Source organism: Fistularia commersonii, chromosome 31 (assembly GCF_037954325.1).
Source record: "Fistularia commersonii isolate RoL2024-O1a breed Wild chromosome 31, RoL_Fcom_v1.0, whole genome shotgun sequence".
Lineage (NCBI taxonomy): Eukaryota > Metazoa > Chordata > Actinopteri > Syngnathiformes > Fistulariidae > Fistularia > Fistularia commersonii.
Window position 1 is genome coordinate 7,582,501 of NC_141314.1, and position 18,887 is coordinate 7,601,387.

The following is an 18,887-nucleotide window of genomic DNA, read 5'->3' on the forward strand; positions in this document are numbered from 1 at the left end:
GTTAGAATGTGTAAACATATATCCAAGTCCTGACGTTCCCCGGAAAACTAAAATGGATCAACTCAACGACATGAGGTGAAGCATCAGTTCCCCACATCAATCCATGGCCACCAGAGAGGACAGGCTCACCACCCATGTTCCTGATATTAAGGGCAAACAGCAGAAGTTAAGGTCCGTGGGGCCAAAGCCTCCATCTTCTAATCCAAGCTGGAGATAAAGGTTGTTATCTACAGTATCTATCTATTTTCAAAATGAAAAACTTGCTTTCGCTGTTACATTCAAAGGCATACAAATTCCACAAGCTCTGTAGATATAAACATCATTATTATTATTATTATTATTATCCATCTTCTGCCGCATATCCTACACTCAGGGACTCGGGGGATGCTGAAGCCTATCCCTATTATTATTATTATTATTATTATTATCATCATGGAGCTGGTCACACTCCCATCCTCTCTTTAATGTGTTCTTGGCAGCAATGCAGGATGAAGAGCCTCTGCTGCTGCCCAGGGTCAGGCCTACATGTAGGCAGGAGGAGCCATGGGCCAACTCACCGCAGTCAGTTCTTCAAAACACACACACACACACACAAACACACACACACACACACACACAAGGAAATCAAGTCCGCTCTCACACTCTGATTTTTACCGCTGAGTGAGTGGCATCATCCAACAACGTGCAAACACGGAGGGAGCATGCCAAACACATGCACACACACACACACACACACACACACACACACACACACTCACACACACACAAACTCAAACTCACACACATGCAGGTGAAACAAACTAGAAAAAGAAAAAAAAACTCATCAGAAATATAGTGGAAAAAACAGCTTTGTGTTCTTATTCATTCAAGCATAGTGTATACTTGTGAGAGGATGAAGATGCTGACGGCAGTACTCTGCGTGTGTGTGTGTGTGTGTGTGTGTGTGTGTGTGTGTGTGTTTGCATGCACTTGGCTAATAACTAGGGCAATGCAGTCTCGGGGATATTAGTGTTTTTTTTTAATTGAAGAATAGGTCAGGAGGGAGCAGCAGCTCCTTCTCAATGAAGGCACAAAGCCATGAACACGTCAGTGGCGACACCAAGCAGATGGATCCTGGCTGAGGATGTCGGTCTTGAAGCATGAGGAGGTGATGTTTGCACCTCTCCATCTGATTCCATCTTTCAGTACAGTATTAATTTCCCTGAAACTGCAGCTCGAGCCTCTCAAACAGCCGTTACCGCCGACCAGGTCCTCTCATGCCGTACATGGAGGTCTCAAAAGACAAGTCTCTGTCCCTGCTGGCATCTCCAGAGGGGTTTTATCAAACCATTGTCAAATATATCCACCTTCTCACAGCAGGAACTTCTCAAAGCTCCTCGAACCCTCTCAAGAATAAGGCCCATTCTTGGTGCATTCAGACAACAGAGGAACCAGGGACCATGGACCTGAGCTCCTACAGTCTCCTTCCCCTGTCCATCTTCGTTCTTTGGAGATTAGTGGAACTCACTTCAACCATCTGATAGTCCATCGTGATGATTCCATGAACGCTGTTGCAGCTGCCACCTCCGTGTTGTCCAACCCATCAACCAAACCAAAGACAAAGGCTCACCTGGACAATCTCCAGCAAGCTACCAAACTAGCTTGCCGACCTGAGCAGGCTGGCTGGCTAGCTAGCTAGCCGGCTAGCCTCTCGAAACTCCGGATCCCGATGGCGCCTAGCAAGACGGCATTTTCCATCGGCCGAAATCTTCTTGCTCCTCCTGCTCCACCATCTCTCCCTCCACCAAAAATCCATCTCCGACATCCAGCTCCAACACTTGCCTCCACACAGCAGCACGACACTCAACTGCACACCGGCGAAGCTCCTCCAGCTTGTCCCTGGACTGGCGCTCATCGCCACACTCTGCAATTATGGACTTCTTCCCAATAATTCTGTGTATGTTCTGTTCCTTCTGTTTTTTACTTGTGAAGCGTCTATAAAAATCCCATGTATTATTATTATTACGCTGTCTTCTTCTTCTTCTTCATCTGTTGTTTTGGAGTGAAGGTGCATGTTGCAGATACCACTGTGGCCCCTCAGTGCTTGAAGGAATGCAAAACTAGAAGGTTCCCCCCAGAGGAGACGACTTCCTGGAACACCGAGAGTGGCTGATGCCCCTGTACGAGTGTGGATGGAGAGATAGCTTGGCAGAATGGTGTTAGTTTATCAGATGTTTGAAGGATTGCCCTGGACGAGAACAACCTTTGAGCAGCTCATGAGTTCCAGCGGTTCCATGGGTGAGACCAGAGACAGTCAGATGCCGCAGAGGAGCCGGCCGAGTTTAGGATGCAGAAAAACTTCAAGAAGAACTTCCAATCAGAGGGTAAACATCAACTAACATCACCCAAATTCAACAGTTTGTTTCTGTGACCCGGATCCTCAGGTGGAGATCCAGCAGAGCTTCGATCTGAGCCTATTTTTTGAAGCATAATTGGATTTGTCACATTTGGGCTTTAACCCGTCAATTCAACCACCAACATTTTGTTGTTTTTTTTTTCGTGCAACTTCCCCTCACAGTGCGGCGAGTTGCCAGAGCGTGCGTTAGCTCTGCTCTAGTTGCCAGGAATGGCGGCGGCGGAGAAACAACGTACCGAGCAGGGAATTTGTCAAAGCTTTCAGCCGTGGGTCGAAAGCAAGGCGCGGCTTTCAGGCCCGAGAGCCGGAACAATGAACCGGATCCGCTACGGGGTGAAAACCTTTTCTGTGATTCGCCGCGATTCACACGACAACACAAAGGGACGTTCACGCTCGGCCATCCCGGTCCTGCACGGAGGAGAAGTGTGTCCAGCGCCTACCTGGTGTGAATAAATAATAACCACTTCACTTCTATATTTGTCATAGCTTCCAGCCAGAACCTGCTCTTCGGGGGATTCTAAGTTAAAATGACAGGTGCATCGCATTGTGTGTGTGTGTGTGTGTCGCTTCAAGGAATTGAACGGTTCAAAAGAGCAGCTGAAACCTTGATTAAGGAGGTGTGTCATCAGACCAGTTGAAGGTGCCTGGAAGGGGCTGCTGAGCTGCAGAGGGGGAACAGAACCTCGCAAATCAGGGGGTGAAACACATCCACCATTTAGCTGGGAGACTGAGAGGGATCTGTGGGGGTGTGTTTGTGTGTTGATGCACACACACACACACACACACAAACACACACACACACACACAAGCGCTATACCGGCGGCTAACACACTAGAAAGAATACATGACTCCAAATCCGTTCATTACCGGTGTTTTGAACAAACAGCAGCGCAGGCGCCGAGGCTACAAGTCCGGTAAAGTAAAGCTGTTTGCAGACGATGCGCTGTTTGGACAGCGGCCTTTTCAGATAACCCGATTCACTCGGGTCCTTCCAGGCGCCGAAGCCGGACCCCCTCTCAGCAGATACAGGGTCTGGTTTATTGTCGAACTCCACGAGGACCGGGATCAGCTAACATCTCCGGTTACCTCCATCGCACACAGTGCAAGAGCTTCACAAGATCCTGCACACTGACTGTGGGCTCCCGGTCCACACCAGGGACGCTGCTGATAGAATCCGAGCGTGAAGCTCATATCCCTTCATTTCCTTTTAAACTGACCAGGCACAGGAGATTCCACTTATTTCACAGGTCACCGGTTCCACCACAGGGCTCATGCCGGAATGACGTTCTCCGGCATTCTTTGATTTATTAGTCGAGTCAGCAGCGAATTGAAGGTGACGGCGACGGCAGGTAGGGCCGCTACCCTGGAGCACGGAAGAGGAGGAGGATAGCTGATGGTTCCTTTCTAAAAGACCGGCTCTAACAAACATAGCAACCAAAAGCATCTCAAAGGAATAGTTAACACACAGTAAAGTCCCACCTACAAGGTGCCGTGAACGTTGGCCATGTCATAATCTGGAACCAGCTTTGGTAGATGACCCGAAATCTGGAATTCATTCTCCACTCCCAGACAGTCCTCGGTGAAACCAAGTCTGTCTGTGTCAAATGGCCTCCCCGTCTTCCGTCTTCCTCGTCCCGGGGCGAAGCCTACAAGTGTCGGCGTGTACAAGAAAAAAAGAAGCTGCGATCGTCTCCCTGTCTGCCGGTCACAATGCAGCGCTGAACGGACGAGAACGGCGGCGACGTGTCCTGGAACATTGGGGAGATATTCATCTGCACCTCCTTGACTGGAGCGGAGGAGAACACGGCCTCATTTACATGCAGGGTCTTTAGGCTAAAGAGCCATAATAGACAGTGACGGTATATATTACTGCTCTGCTGCTTTTCATTATGCGGCTAATGATTCCCTGTCAGCTTCTATTCTGAATGAACAGGGGGCGGAGAGACGGGGAAGAGGAGGGTGAACATGAAACTGTGTCCGTGGTGGCATCAGGTGGGCAGTGAAAAGAGAAGAGAGATTTGCAAAATGGATGAATCGTCATTGAAAAATCATCCCAACGTTGAGGACATTACGACGGACCTTCTCGCCTCCGGATGATGTCGGGGACGCCGACGTCAGCCGATGACGTGAACAGCTCTAAGAAGTGTCCAGCTGGAGGTTCAGTCCAGGAAGTAGCCTTTTTTAGGGGAACTTTCTAGTCCTGCATTCCCGCAGGCGGTGAGGGACCACGGTATGGATGGGTGGGACACAAGCACCTGAGACATGCATCTTAAGTACCATAGGACAAAACAAACCAGCCAAGAAGAAGAAGAGGACCGAGATGGGGGCACAGTGGAGGTGGAACCCACCATAACCATGGACTATCAGATGGTTGAGGTGTTTTTATCTTCTCCCTGCACTGCCTCGCCATGTGAAGAACACTGTTCTCCGTTCTTATTCGGGTCCAAATGTTGATGTTTGTCTGCGAGCCCCAGAAGCAGCAGAAGCAGAAACGGATCAAATATGCAAAGTTATAGTTTCTGAAGTGATCAATTGTATAAATATGTGAATTTGAATTGTAAACAAGTATTTCACTGGTAGCCCGGGGGGCCCATTGGACTATAGTCTCCATTAGTTACCTAGCAACAGCCAAGAGGAAGCGCGGGAAAGACAACATGGTGGCTGGCGTACGCCGCTGAACGCCACTGTGCAGCTCTGCTGAGCTGCAACGGCTGGAGGAGATCATTCAACCGGATTAGATTGTCGAGAGCAAGTCTCCCTTGAGAATGCACTTCACACACACACACGCACACACACTCACACGTGTGTGGCTGCATTTATGCACGCATTATTCACTGGTAATTACATGGTCAATACATGGCGGAGAGTTTTCCCACAGCGTCCAAAGCGCCCGGCGCCAACAGTCTGAATGATCCTTAACTGCCCTTCAGACAAAAGCTTAGTAGATGACTGCCACACACACACACACACACACACACACACACACACACATTCAGCCGTGGGTTTATCAATGTCACATCCAGCGCTTGCATCCTTTGTCCTCTCTATCGGGTCCCAGAAGGATTGTAAATTGAAATTACCTTCTTTTCAACAAAAACCCCACCTTGTTTTCTGCAACTTCTTTCTGACCGTCTAGTGAAGATCTTCACCATCTTATCACAACTCCAAATGTTCCTTTTGCTCCCAGAGCATTGACGTCAGCCTGGAGAAGACCGGGTTGAGTCTGACGCTAGCACGCTAACCTGTTACCTTCTCACACTCATGTCTTGATAAGGAGATGAAAATTGGAAATCTGACAGAAACACACACACACACACACTTGGACGGTGTCAACAAAGACCAGAGGTGAGATGGCACGGATCCAAACACACAACCTTCAGCAGTGCCAAACTGCGAGCCGCACAGTAACTCAACATTTAGCGTGCCAGCGCTTCCTGTTCGCCGGCGTGCAGGAACATCCCCTGCAGGCAGGACTTGCTTCACTCCGTGTTCCTCCAGCACAACGTTCTCAACGAGAAGGAGATGTGTGCAGTTTGACACTCGGAGGCCGATTTAACGCTCATCGATTCTCTGAGCGCGGCACATCGTCAGATCTTGGAGGAGGAGAACTTTCACGAAACCAACCCGGTATGTTGAAGACCCTGATCTAGACGTGGGAAGACAATATGCATATAATGAAGACATCTGAAATCCCCCAGTCGCTGACGCTTGAGATGTGATGATGAGTGATATATATATATACTGTATACACACAACGTAATTTCTGGACTATTGAGCGCACCTGACTATAAGCCGCACCGGCTGAAAATAAATATAAATATACTGTATGTGTACATATACAGGCTGCACTTGTCTTTAAGCCACAGGTGTCCATGTTGTAACATGAGATATTTATGCAAACATTTTTTTAATTTTTAATTAAATACATGCCCGTAACATCTAGAAATACGTACTGGAAATGCTTTTTTTCCAAACAGTGCTTGAAACACGCCTGAAGAAAAAGATTAACAATAAAAAGACACAAGGAAAAGTCCATCCATCCATCCTTTTTCTATCCTTGCTTTGTCCTACTCCAGCTGATCGCTATCTTCGTCTTCCTCCCGCGCACTAAAACCAGTAAAGTCGTCTTCTGCGGCGTCGGAATTGAGAAGCCTTGGAATTTCACGGTAATTTAATCTGTCCGATGTGACGCGGCTAAATGTTTCCATCAATTTCCATAAATTAGCCACATCATTGTTTAAGCCGCAATGCTCAAGGTGTGTGAAAGAAGCAGCAGTTTATTGTCTGGAATTTATATACGTATATGTATATATATACACACACACACATACACACATTCATATCAATAAGAACGGTCCCTGATAGGATCTCCTGCTAAATAATTATATCTCAGTGGTCGTTTCAAGGTGTCCTCCTCAGATGGACCGAGGTGAGTCCAAAGCAGGTCCTGATGCCTTCACCCCAGCCAGGTCTGGAGAACTAATTCTGTCCTAACTGTCAGATTCCATGCAACTTGTGCTGATAAACAGCAGCTGATAATGATGTACACACACACACACACACACACACACACACTATCAGAGGTGTGTGATGACAACAATCTATTGATCAGTGGTAACAGCAGCAACCTCCCCAGAGGGCCACTGAAGGTTTGATTCCCAAACAAGGGCGACACACACACACACACACACACACACACACACACTGCTATGGGCCCCTTAGGCTGGGTACCTCACACTCCTCCTCAGTGAGTGGAAACACCAATTACAGTGTCACACCACCATGAATGTCACCCGGATCAGCAGTGGTTTCGGGCATCTGGAGCACCTGAGGAGGTGCATGGGATGTTTCTATAGAAGGAACTCCTTTGAGTTCCTGCAGAAGATCTGCAGGAGATATGATTTGCACTAGATAGAGGCTGAGGTATGAATAGCATGTTAGCATGTAGCAGCAGAAAGGTGTGCATATGTGTGTGTGTGTGTTGGAGAGAGAGGTGCAACACAAGTGTGGTGGAGGCTGTGGTCCACCAAGCCTGGGAGATGCTGACTGTGCAGAAAAGTCATCTCAGCACTTGATAGCAAGGAGTATAAATCATGCACACACACCAGATCTAACCATTGTGTACATCTACTGGGACATCATCAAGGATGTTTAAAGGACATTATCTACAGGCCTGTTGGAGAAACCATCCCATCAGGTCCAGGAACATCTCAGGACTCAGACCTCCAGTTTGTTGCACTCCTGGATTCCCGCAAATCGATGTTATGGATTTGTTCCAGCTCCATCTCATGGTTTCTTTTCCTGGCGAAGCAGCTCCACGCCAGGTTCTCCTCAGATGAACATCTTCTGAAGGACCAGGAGAAACTCCTTCATGGTCCTCCTCTCTCCTGCCCCCCCATGATTCCACTCGTCCTTCCTCCACCTCTTCTTCACACACCTCCTTTCCCTCACCCATTGTGTAGGTACAACTATCATTACAACTACATTTCCCACATTTAATGCTGATCATGTGACCCGTGAAGTGACGCTGTCCCGCCATTAGATTATATATCTCATATATATACATACTGTATATGTGTAGCAATGCGTTTAGTGTTTCTACAAGGCTGTGTACCTTTGTTTGTTTCGGTAAAATTCTACATCTGTCGCATATGTTCGGTTGGTCGTACTTATTCTGTCCCTCTCAATTGTGACAAAAAGGTTTTGGGCAAAGTTAATGTCATGTGTTGGATGATATTTTTCTTTATTCGCTTGGATAGTTTGATCATTGATCGATGGAGTAATGTGGGTTTCTTAACCTGTCAACATAAAAGGATTTGTGTTGCAACAGAGCAACTAGCAAACTTTTTTTGTTTAATTTTTTTTTGCATAACATTTTGGATTTGAATGAGTTATGAATTCAAAGTTATTTACCTTAAGGAGTTAGTTACATTTATTTTACATTGTATTCAGTTACATTTACACTGTTACCATTACAGGCAACTGCTGAGATGAAAAGAAATGACCATATCTTATATATATATGTTATATATTGACTCTCCCTCCTCTGTAAATGACCCAACCATCTCAGTCTGGCTTCTCTGACCTTCTCTCCAAAACATCTAACATGTGCTGTTCCTCTGATAAACTCTTTCCTGATCCAATCCATCCTCATCACTCCCAAAGAGAAACTTAGTATCTTCATCTCTGCGACCTCCAGCTCTGCCTCCTGTCTTTTCATCATCGTTACAGTTTCTAAACCACACGGCATCGCTGGTCTCACCGCTGTCTTGATCGCCTTTCCTTTCATTCTGGCTGATAGTTTTCTATCTCTTCGTACCCCCGACACTTTTCTCCACCCATTCCAACCTGCTTGAACCTGTTTCTTTTCCTCTTTTCCACACTCTCCATTGCTCTGGACTGTTGACCCTAAGTACTTGTGTGTATATCCTCTTAATTTAAGTCAAATACACACACACACACACACACACACACACACACACAAACGTATCCCGCCCATAGGAGTTAGATCAATGAGAAAAGGTGAAGGGACCATTAATCATGGCGGCTGTGTCTTAACTGGGAGACCAGGAAACCTCATTGGACGAGCGGTGGCTCAATTCCACCTTTTCCACCACGCATGCCTCAGTGCCCTTTGGCAAGACACTGAACTCTACTACCATAGCTGTGTGTGTGTGTGTGTGTGTGTGTGTGTGTGTGTGAATATCTAGTGTAAAGTGTGGTCATTACAACATACACTAATCCTCCAGCTGCTGTGTGTTACTGTGTGTGATGTATTGTATCACAGGTGTGTTAAATGAGTCACATATAAAAGGGTCATACACAGTTTGGTCTCTTACACACACACACACTAACACACACACACACACTCCAGGCATTGCGGTGTCTCTCCCCCAGCAGTCCAGACAGGTGTGTAAACCTGTCGGAGCCAGAATCATCCGAACATCTACTGGCCTTCAGTGTGTCCCCTCTGTGGACCTTCACACCACTGATTGAATGGGTTTACGTATGTGCCCTGCGTGTGCACAGGCAGCCCAGCTGGCATGAGTGTGTGTGTGTGTGTGTGTGTGTGTGTGTGTGTGTGTGCTCAGTGCGAACCCCCTGATGCACAGAGTTGAACTGGTGTCAAGCCTTTATCAATATTTGACTGCAGAACAACAGAACCCATGAATTTTTAATATGACCTTGGAGCGAGGCGGGACAATGTGTGTGTGTGTGTGTGTGTGTGTGTGCGCACATGCGTGTGTGTGTGTCGGAGTGGAGCAGTGTGTATTTAGGTCTGACTGTTGCCCTCTACGTCGCTGTTAGAGAACTTTATCAAACATGTTAAGGATCATAAATCCCTCTTGTCAAACTTCAAGGAAGTTCTTGCAAGATGATAAACATCTCCATGATGGAGACCATCTCCAGATGATCCACACTTCCTCCATGTCCATCCACCAGATTACGAGGGAGAGGCAGCCTCATTGGCATTAATGCCTGATCGCTGCACAAAGAAAAGCAGAAAAAAACCCTCCCTGCTGAAGCCGATTAGACCCAGAGAAAGTGAGGAAGGCCAGGACAGGAGGAGGACAGGAGGAAGAAGACGCAGCAGTGGCGAGGAGAACGGGATGGGGGGGCATCAAGGATCTTCATGTTCTCGCTGTGTCTGCATGGGGCTCCTCAGGGTTCCTCCCACAGTCCAAAAACATGCAGGAGCTTCAGTGGAGACCAGACATCCTGACAAATCTCATATGTTCTGATTCAAAAAAAAAAAAAAAAATCAATGAACTCAGTCATTCATATGTCCACACCCTGCAAGATGAGTGTGTTCTGACTTGGAGGAACACGGAGAACCCGGAGGAACCAGGAGGAACCAGGAGGAACCCATCCTCCTGGAGGATCCATGTCTCATGAATGAACCCAACAGTTAAATAATCCTTTCACTAATGCGACACTATCCTCTGTGAAGCCCTGAGGCTGGAGGTGCTTCTGATGAGTCCTGAATGTTTTCCTCGTCAATATTCGGCCAAACATTTCTCTGATATGGATAGGATGCAGGCACACACACAAACACACACACACACACACACACATCTGTCATCAAGAGCAGTAAATAAAGGGCAGCAGAGGGAAAAGAAAGAAAACTTCTGCGCGATCTGCCCCGGCCTCTGGTGAAGAGGAGGTCTCCTCTCACTGAAGAAGCTTCTGGAGTTCATCGGTCACGGGTGGAGATCCAAGCAGAGGGCGTTCGTGCACGTTTACGCGCTAAATGTCACCACGGGTGAACGAAAGAGCTCTCATCTGCCGTGACCGTACCTTCCGGGATCCCAAGGTCTGAGAAAACACGAGTGTACCGTGTTCTCCAGACCTCATGAACAGCCCAGATATGAAGATCGTCGACGGAGTCCACCGACGTTCTAAACCGGAGCGGCATCGGCTCCATCGGTGGCGCTGACTGACAGCCAGTGTGATTGGTATCTTCATTGAAGCCCAGAGTCAGCAGATCGGCGCTGATCCCGCCCACAGATCCTTTTCATCCATCAATTCACTGGCCCACGCGCTCTGTCTCCTATTATTTATTTCATTTTTCCGCTTCTAAAATTCCCATCTAAACTCTTTCTCCTGCAGGCAGCAGAAGGCATCTTCTTCATGCATCTACTCCAGGGAAATAGAAAAAAAAATAAAGAAATACATGAAAATAAAAATAAAAACTTTTAAGATAAGATAAACTTTATTGATCCCCATAGGCGACATTCTTTCATCCACATTTTGCCCGGCCCCTGAACAACACTAGAGATGCATTATGATTTTTTTTTTTTAATTCTGGCCACATAATCATGACTTGTACATGCATAGAACCCAGCATTCTATTCCACCCTTCGGCCTCATCTGAAAACCCTTCCTGAAAAAAAGAAATCCTGGAAAAACCCCTGTCAAATAATTCGGAATAATTGCGAAATAATTAGGTAGGTGGGAGAAAAATAGATTCAGAATGCAGCGTCTTTTACCTGGTGGTTGTATTTAACTTGGTAGTTGTTGGTATCAGTCTGGTTTCATAGCCTGCTTGCAAACAGTTGTGGCTACAAGAATGTTAATGTTCCTTGGTCTTTTTATTTGTGAAAAACTTGAAAGGGTTATTTGGTTATTTTTTATTTCATAAATAGTGTTATTCATTTCATTAATGGTGTTATTATTTATTTTCTGTTTTTTACTTTTTTTTTCAACTTGAAAGGGTTATTTGGTTTTTTTTTTTTATTTCATAAATAGTGTTATTCATTTCATTAATAGTGTTATTATTTATTTTCTGTTTTTTTACTTCTTTTTTTTTTTCCTGTCAAGATCCCAGAAAGGGTTAATTTTTGGTTATGTGTGGCTTTCTGGAAAAAAATAAATGTTTACGTTTAGACACCTCTGCGATCGTCACACTTTTTGTTACAAACTGGCCCGGCCCCCCCGTCAGAGAAGGGATAAGTTATTTGGCTCTAGCAGGAAAAAGTTCGGGGACCCCTGAGTTATAGTATCAATAAATATGAATATAAATGGAGACGTTCAGAAGATTTTCCATACATTTTCATACATTTTTCAATGTACTTATTTAGTTTGCGTCCAGTGTGACAGGTTAGATGTTCTTTCTCCGGCTCGAAAGCCCGGCCCAGTAGTCCGAGGACGCCTTCCGCACGGAGCAGGTCCGGCCCACACTCGAAGAGATGATCCGCGGGAGCCCGACGTTCCACCAGAAGCAAGCATTTGGACACAGAGGTGAAGAAACGCCGCCTTTTACGCCCTCTGCCTCAACCAACACAAGCTGAGTCTTAATCAGAAGCTCCAAACACAATGAAGGGATGCCGGGCAGGCTTGCAGATGGCCATACCATCCAAAAATAATTGAAATTTTATTCATCCAGCAGTGCTCCTGCAGACAGTGCTGTAAGTACTTTGCTCTCAAGTACAACGGCAACACTGATGTTCAGTCGACGCCTAGCAGCGCCTCATGTTTGCCGGAGATCCGAGCGTTTATTACAATTTACGCCGTGAGGTTTCCCCTCGCCCCTCCTGCCGTCACTCCCTCCTGCAGCTTCCGCCGAGCGACCGGGGCTCATAATGTAGAGATCTATTATTCAGCGCTCTGCTTTTCTTCCCGTCTCACACCGTCCAGAGACCCGCTCAGCGTTTAACTCACGACACAGAACCCCAGGCACCAGAGACAGCAGAAGCAACACTTAGACCACGCCGCGGTTTGCAGGTATACAGTAAATATATGCTGTGTGTGGTTCTCCTGGGTATCATCACGAAACGTGGACGAGTGGAAACCCGCCCTCGGATCAAACCAGAGACAGCGAGAGACTCCGCTCGCGCAGTCCAGGGCAAAACTAAAGAGTTATCAGAAGTTTACAAAGGAGTCAACTGAGCGCGCACACAACCACACACACACACACACACACATACAATAAAACAAAACCACCCCAGGCCAGAAGGACAACCCGCTGCTCGCACAAACTACAGCACATCAGCCGGGAAGGAAGGAAAAGTAAATATTCCAAAACAGCGTGGACCCTGGTAACCATGACAACAAGATGAGGCTGAGGACAGATGAACCTCAAAAACCTTCACCTTCAGGAGTAACTGCTCTGTAATTAGATGTTTTTCTCCACAGACAAGAACATCACCTTACGTTTGTGACCAGCTCTCCCCAAGTGATGTCAATGAGTGACACACACACACACACACACACACACACACACACATATATACACGCAAGCTGCCTTGTGTGGACCTTCTCGGGAACAGTCCAAGCTGTGGTGATGGAACCAGCGAAAGACGGTTCTGGTCTGCAGACATGCAGCCGTGAAGACCAGGCCTGGACTGACACAGGCGGGAGGAGGCCGATGAGATGTGACATGATCAGGGAATTATGGGATGTTTATATCCAGAGAGTACAAAGAGTAGGCACTGATTGATTAGAAATCTGCAGCAATTGGAGTTATTAAACAGCATCTTCTGCAGCCTGGTTTGTAATTATAAATGTATTCAAAATACCAGTTAAGAAAACTGATGGTAAAGTGTTTGTGTGTGAGCAGATCCATGCCTCAGGGGCCGCACGCACACACACACACACACACACACAAACTACTGATATCTGCAGATGCAATTTGGTTTAAAAAATCCCAATGGTTTAAATGGTTCTAAGCAGATAGAATGAATCCAAGACAAGAGCACCCTGAGAGGAAGGGGTTCTCACACACACACACACACACACACACACCTGACTCAGTCTAAACACCCCCTAAACCTCAACTCCTCCATGAACAGTGACGCTCTGACGTCCCGTCGGGAAAACATCTGCACGCCGTTTGCGGAGGGTCAGGCTGAACGGGAACATCTCCAGACAAACATGGCAGCCGCGCCTGCGTTCTGAAGGTTTGGAACCGACGATGGATCACAACATTTTAGAAGATGAGGACAAGAGGATGTGACATGGAGTACACACACACACACACAAACAGACACACACACACACACACACACACACACACATTGCTTCAGCTGCAGCTTCACACCCAAGCCATCAAAAGAGCACCAGATCACCAGAGACTTAAAACCTCAGCATGGAAACACTACAAGCTCAACCATGAGGAGCATTCAAGCAAGTTTGAACTATACAGTGTCTGAGCACACGCATGCACGTGCACACACACACACACACACACATCTCTGAAGGACTCCTATAATTGCTTCCAAAGTATCAGGACCCGCAGACTCTCAAATGGCAAATGTGACGGACAGGAGGGAATCCACGCTGAGTGGATCCTTGCAGCCAAAGGACCGGAGTCTCTTAGAGTGTGTGTGTGTGTGTGTGTGTGTGTGTGTGTGTGTGTCCATCAATAGCCCGGACCAAACTGATGGCAGATATCGTCCCATCAGCAGCTCTGTCATCCACCAACACGCAAACCAGCACAGCGACGGCTCTTCAGCAGAAGAGAGGAGGTCAGGAAGCGGGCGAGACAGACACAGAGTCCACCGTCGTGGAGAAGGATGGGGAGAATATGTCAGCGGCGGAGATGGAGAGAAGGAGGAGGAAAGAGTGGCGGAGCGGGCCGGAGGTCACAGGGGACGGACGGAGACCAGGACCACAGCTGCTCGTCCTACCTGAGTTCCTCTTGGAGATGAACTTGACGTCGTCGTACGCCGCTGAGGCCAGGAGGCCAACGGAGAGGAGGAACAGAGTCACCATCCTTCCTGCAGCGCCTTTGGAGGACAGGAGAGCAGAACGTCAGGGGAGGTCTGAGAATAGCGGGAATGGGCAGTGCACTCTTACACACAAACACACACACACACACACTCACACTCACAGATCAGCAAAGCTAAGACTCAGCAGGTGTGAAGTAGATCTTCAGAGGTGTTTGCTGTTTCTACACATCCACTCTGCAGGAGACTTTCTCCGACACACTGGTTTGAGGGGATACTGAAGATCTCCAGCAGATCCAGTTTATCTGAGGGCTGAGGTGGGATTTTTACTTAGAACCTCCTGCTGCCTCTTGTCCAATCACAGCGAGTGAATGATGTGATGCGTGCTGAAGGTGGAGATGGACAGACCGGAGCGGATTCACCTCAGATACCCTGCATGTGTGTTGGTATCTCTAGGCTACAAGTGGACATCAGGGTCCAAACCCAGAGTTGGTCAAAGTAGGAGATGATGAGATGATGTCCAAAGTGGAAACAAAGAAGTGGAGCAGCAGGAGAGCGAGGAGAAGGAAACCTGTTAGTATTGATCTGAGCAGGTTCCTGTGCTCTCCCATTCACACGTCTAAGAACAGCAACTAAATTAGATTTGAGAAAACTAATAAATAAAGACACGCTGCACGAGCAACCACACACACACACACACACACACACACACACACACACACACATTGTTTCTACATTGATCTCACCACTGTGAATGTGAACATGCAAGTCTAGGATGCTGGTCCGACTCAAAGGCACGGCGAGGAATAAGGACGGAGCCGGGAGGGGAAACTGCTTCACCCATCGGTCAGGTGGGAACGCAAATGTTAGAAAGCAATCTGTGTGTTTGTGTGTGTGTGTGTGTGTGTGTGTGTGTGTGTGTGTGTGTGTGTCTGTGCATGCACGCTGTTGCCATGACGAGGAAGTTACTCATCGCTGCTGTTTGTTACAGGCAGCCTGTCGGACACATCCTCCAATAGTTCTATTCTGCAACTAAATATACACACACACACACACACACACTTCAGTACAGCAGAGCTGGAGCAGAGCTGCTAATTAATCCGTTTCATTCATTCATTCTCTCACCCAATCACAGGGACACATACAGAGACATATTCACCCCCTCATTCACACATCTGGACAATATAAGATAAGAGCAACTTTATTTATCCCGAAGGAAATTGTTGTGCCAGAGTTTCAAGCAAAAACATAACAATAATAGATAATAGTAGGAAGGAGGGAGAATAAGAATACAATAAAATATATATTGTCAAGGTTAAGGCTATCAAGTCTTTTAAGGTTTTAAGTACAAAGATTTGAATATATAGGGTATATATAATATATAAAGGGTCTCCACTGAACCTCCATCATGTGTTTGGACTGTGGGAGGAACCCGGAGAACCCTGAGGAACCCCACGCAGACACGGGGAGAACGTGGAGACTCCACACAGGAAGGAACCCTGTGGGAATCCAACCAGGGACCTTCTGGCTGTGAGGAGGAGGCTCATACATCAAGGTGAGCATGCAGCGCTTCAGTTGTGAATCCAGATGAAGAAGAGCTGACCTTTGGAACGTGACGTTCTCCGCCCGCCGCCGTGAACCCAGTGTCTCCAGCGGAGCTCCTTCAGACACCCCGAGGAGGCTGAAGGCTGAGTTTGACTACAGCGGATTCTCCGTCAGCAAGATAATGTGGTTTTGCTCGCACTGGATCGCAGATAGCGACGAAACCCAGAGCTACCAACAGATGTGCTTCTGAGATAACAGAGGAGATATGAGAACGTCTCAGAGGAAGCTTCTAAAAAAAAAAAAATGAAATAGAAATAAACTTCATTTTGAGTCCAGTCTCGAAGTATTGAGCGTGAACCTTTGGTCCATACAAATGTGGCCTCTGGTCATGCATCCATAACACACACACACATATATAAATACATACACTTTAGTGACACATCCATTTTCGTGACAAATGGAGTATTTGATCCAAAACATGGAAGATGATGCTCTTATTTTTAGGAGGTGTAAACATAAAGGATCTGCAAAACCCTGCGAGGTGTCTCCTGGAGAAGGTTCATCTCCGGTTCTGTTTTGGTTCCTCTGGACTGCAGCCCACCAGGAGTAGGGAGGGGGTTGGAGGTTCTGTCAGGTCATGTTGTTCTTTACCTGGAAAGAACATCTCTCCAGGTGAAGAACAAGCCGTGTCTCGCAGGCAGAAGAAAGAAAGACCAAAGCGTGACTCAGCCGTACGTGGGAGTTGGTTATCCGTTCTGCTGTGGACGTCCACACAAAGAGAAGAAAGCCTCAGAGAGACGGCGGCGGAGTTTAGCAACAAAAAGCCCTGATTTGGAAATAGTAACGGAGAAGCTCGATACCTCGGCTCCTGTGACGGAGGGAGGTCCGGGTCGGCGTCCACCAGAGGACCCGAAATAGAAGCTGGAGCTCTGCAGAAGAGACAGCGGTCCCGAGAAGCCTTCAGAGGAGATCCGCCAGGACGTCCTCCACCAGTCAGATGGAGCTGCCCTTATCTGGGGGCGGACGTTTTTTTTTCGATGCACCTCCTCAAGTTCAGAATCTGGGAAGGTTCTCCTTCAAGCACCATCGAGCTCATTTGCGTCTCAACAGATTTGGTAACTTCTAGAAGGTTCCGACAGCCATCTTCACCAACATCAACCCGTCACGGCCCAGACTGTGAGGAGGTTCTCCCTTCTCAAACGTTCACAAACTCCTCCAGATACAAAGCTATGACCTCACCCAGCCAACACGAGTCCACCTTGTAGACACCAACATCTGGGTCACATCAGCTTGGACCAGGCCCTGATGGGTCTCCAGACTTCAGAAGGTTCCTCTGGGTTCCTCACATTTCTACATGAATTCACTCCCTTATTAGCGGTATCAGATCTAGCTTCATTGTAAAATAAGGTTCTCCACGACCTTCTGCTGGTGGTCTCCACATGAGGGCCAACACTGATTGCAAAGAGTCAACACCCCATTGAGTGCTACTCAGGTATGGACAGTCTGGTCTGGAGGACCAGAAGGACCGCTCACTGGTGTATCTGCATGTCCAAGGAAGTACTCCGATTACCTCCTCCTAACATCTCCATTGTGTAGAGAAGGTCTGATATTTGCTCTTTACCTTCACAAAGTCACACGCCACCTCCTGCTCCATGTGTCTGAACTGATGCCGGTGGATGGACTGGTGTCCACTCCCAAGGATCTCCAGAATCAGAACTACCTCCCTGTGCAGAGCAGCGGGGGACCCTCAGGGTCCTGCAGGATCCAAAGATGGAATACAAGCAGATGTTTTCCTGGTTCCAGTGAAGATCAGAATGAGTTGACCTGCCCAGGAGCTTCATCTGGACCTTCTCTGTCCACCACTGCCTCTGCTCCCAGTCCTGGACTCTCACCAAGCAAGAGCTTCAGGAGACAAACGTTATAGTTCCAGCAAGCATTATTTTAACACACACACACACACACACACACACACAGAAGGACCCGCGTCCCACCGAGACACCAAGACACTCCGTTCGCACAGTCTATGGCAAAACTAAAAAGTTATCAGAAGTTTACAAAGAAGTCAACTGAGCACACACACACACACATACACACACACATCTGTGGGGCTTGCTGCAGGAAGGCTGGCTTAATGTGCATGGGCGAATGTAATAGGCTGCATGTGAGAATGTGTGTGTGTGAGTGTGTGTGTTTGTGTGTGAGCGCGTCTGACACTGTCACGCAAACCCTCCTCATCACCAAACACTGTACTCACTTATCTCATCCTCTTATACATGTAACACACACACACACACACACACATGCAGAGCAGAGGTCCACCCTTTGGTGTGTCCTCCAGGCTCGAACACACTGACACACTTCCTGAAAGCCAGCAGCTCGTTTGATGTTTCATCCGCCATGGATGTATGTATGTGTGTGTGTGTGTCTGTGTGTGTGTGTGACAGAGAGAGAATTATAGGGAGAAGGTGTGTGGGCAAATATTGAAAAGTATTAGGATAAAGCTTAAACACACACACACACACACACACACACACACACACACACACACACACACACACACACACAGAAGGAGATGGAGGGAGAAGCAGATAGCACAAATGGGGATTGGGGTCTGGAAACTGGCTCACAGTCATGTGACACAGGTCCAGGTTGTGGAGCTTCTGACCAGAGGTGGGTGAAGGATCATCTGAGCCTGCAGGAGTAAAAGTGTGTGAGGAACCCCTCAGGTGTGTTTGACAAACACTCCTGCAGTCGCTTCCATTGGATCCACAATTTTTCAC

At 47.4% G+C, this 18,887-nt stretch overlaps 1 protein-coding gene across 2 annotated transcripts in view; it reads right to left on the minus strand.

The window, feature by feature from the left end:
• The window catches only part of il1rapl2 (interleukin 1 receptor accessory protein-like 2), a 305,106-nt gene that overhangs the window by 261,668 nt on the left and 24,551 nt on the right, over nucleotides 1-18,887 (minus strand). For both annotated transcript variants that reach the window (XM_086178714.1, XM_086178713.1), the window contains exon 2: nucleotides 14,524-14,622. In XM_086178714.1, the coding sequence (XP_086034840.1) occupies nucleotides 14,524-14,622 (99 nt within the window). The remainder of the gene's footprint in view (nucleotides 1-14,523; nucleotides 14,623-18,887) is intronic.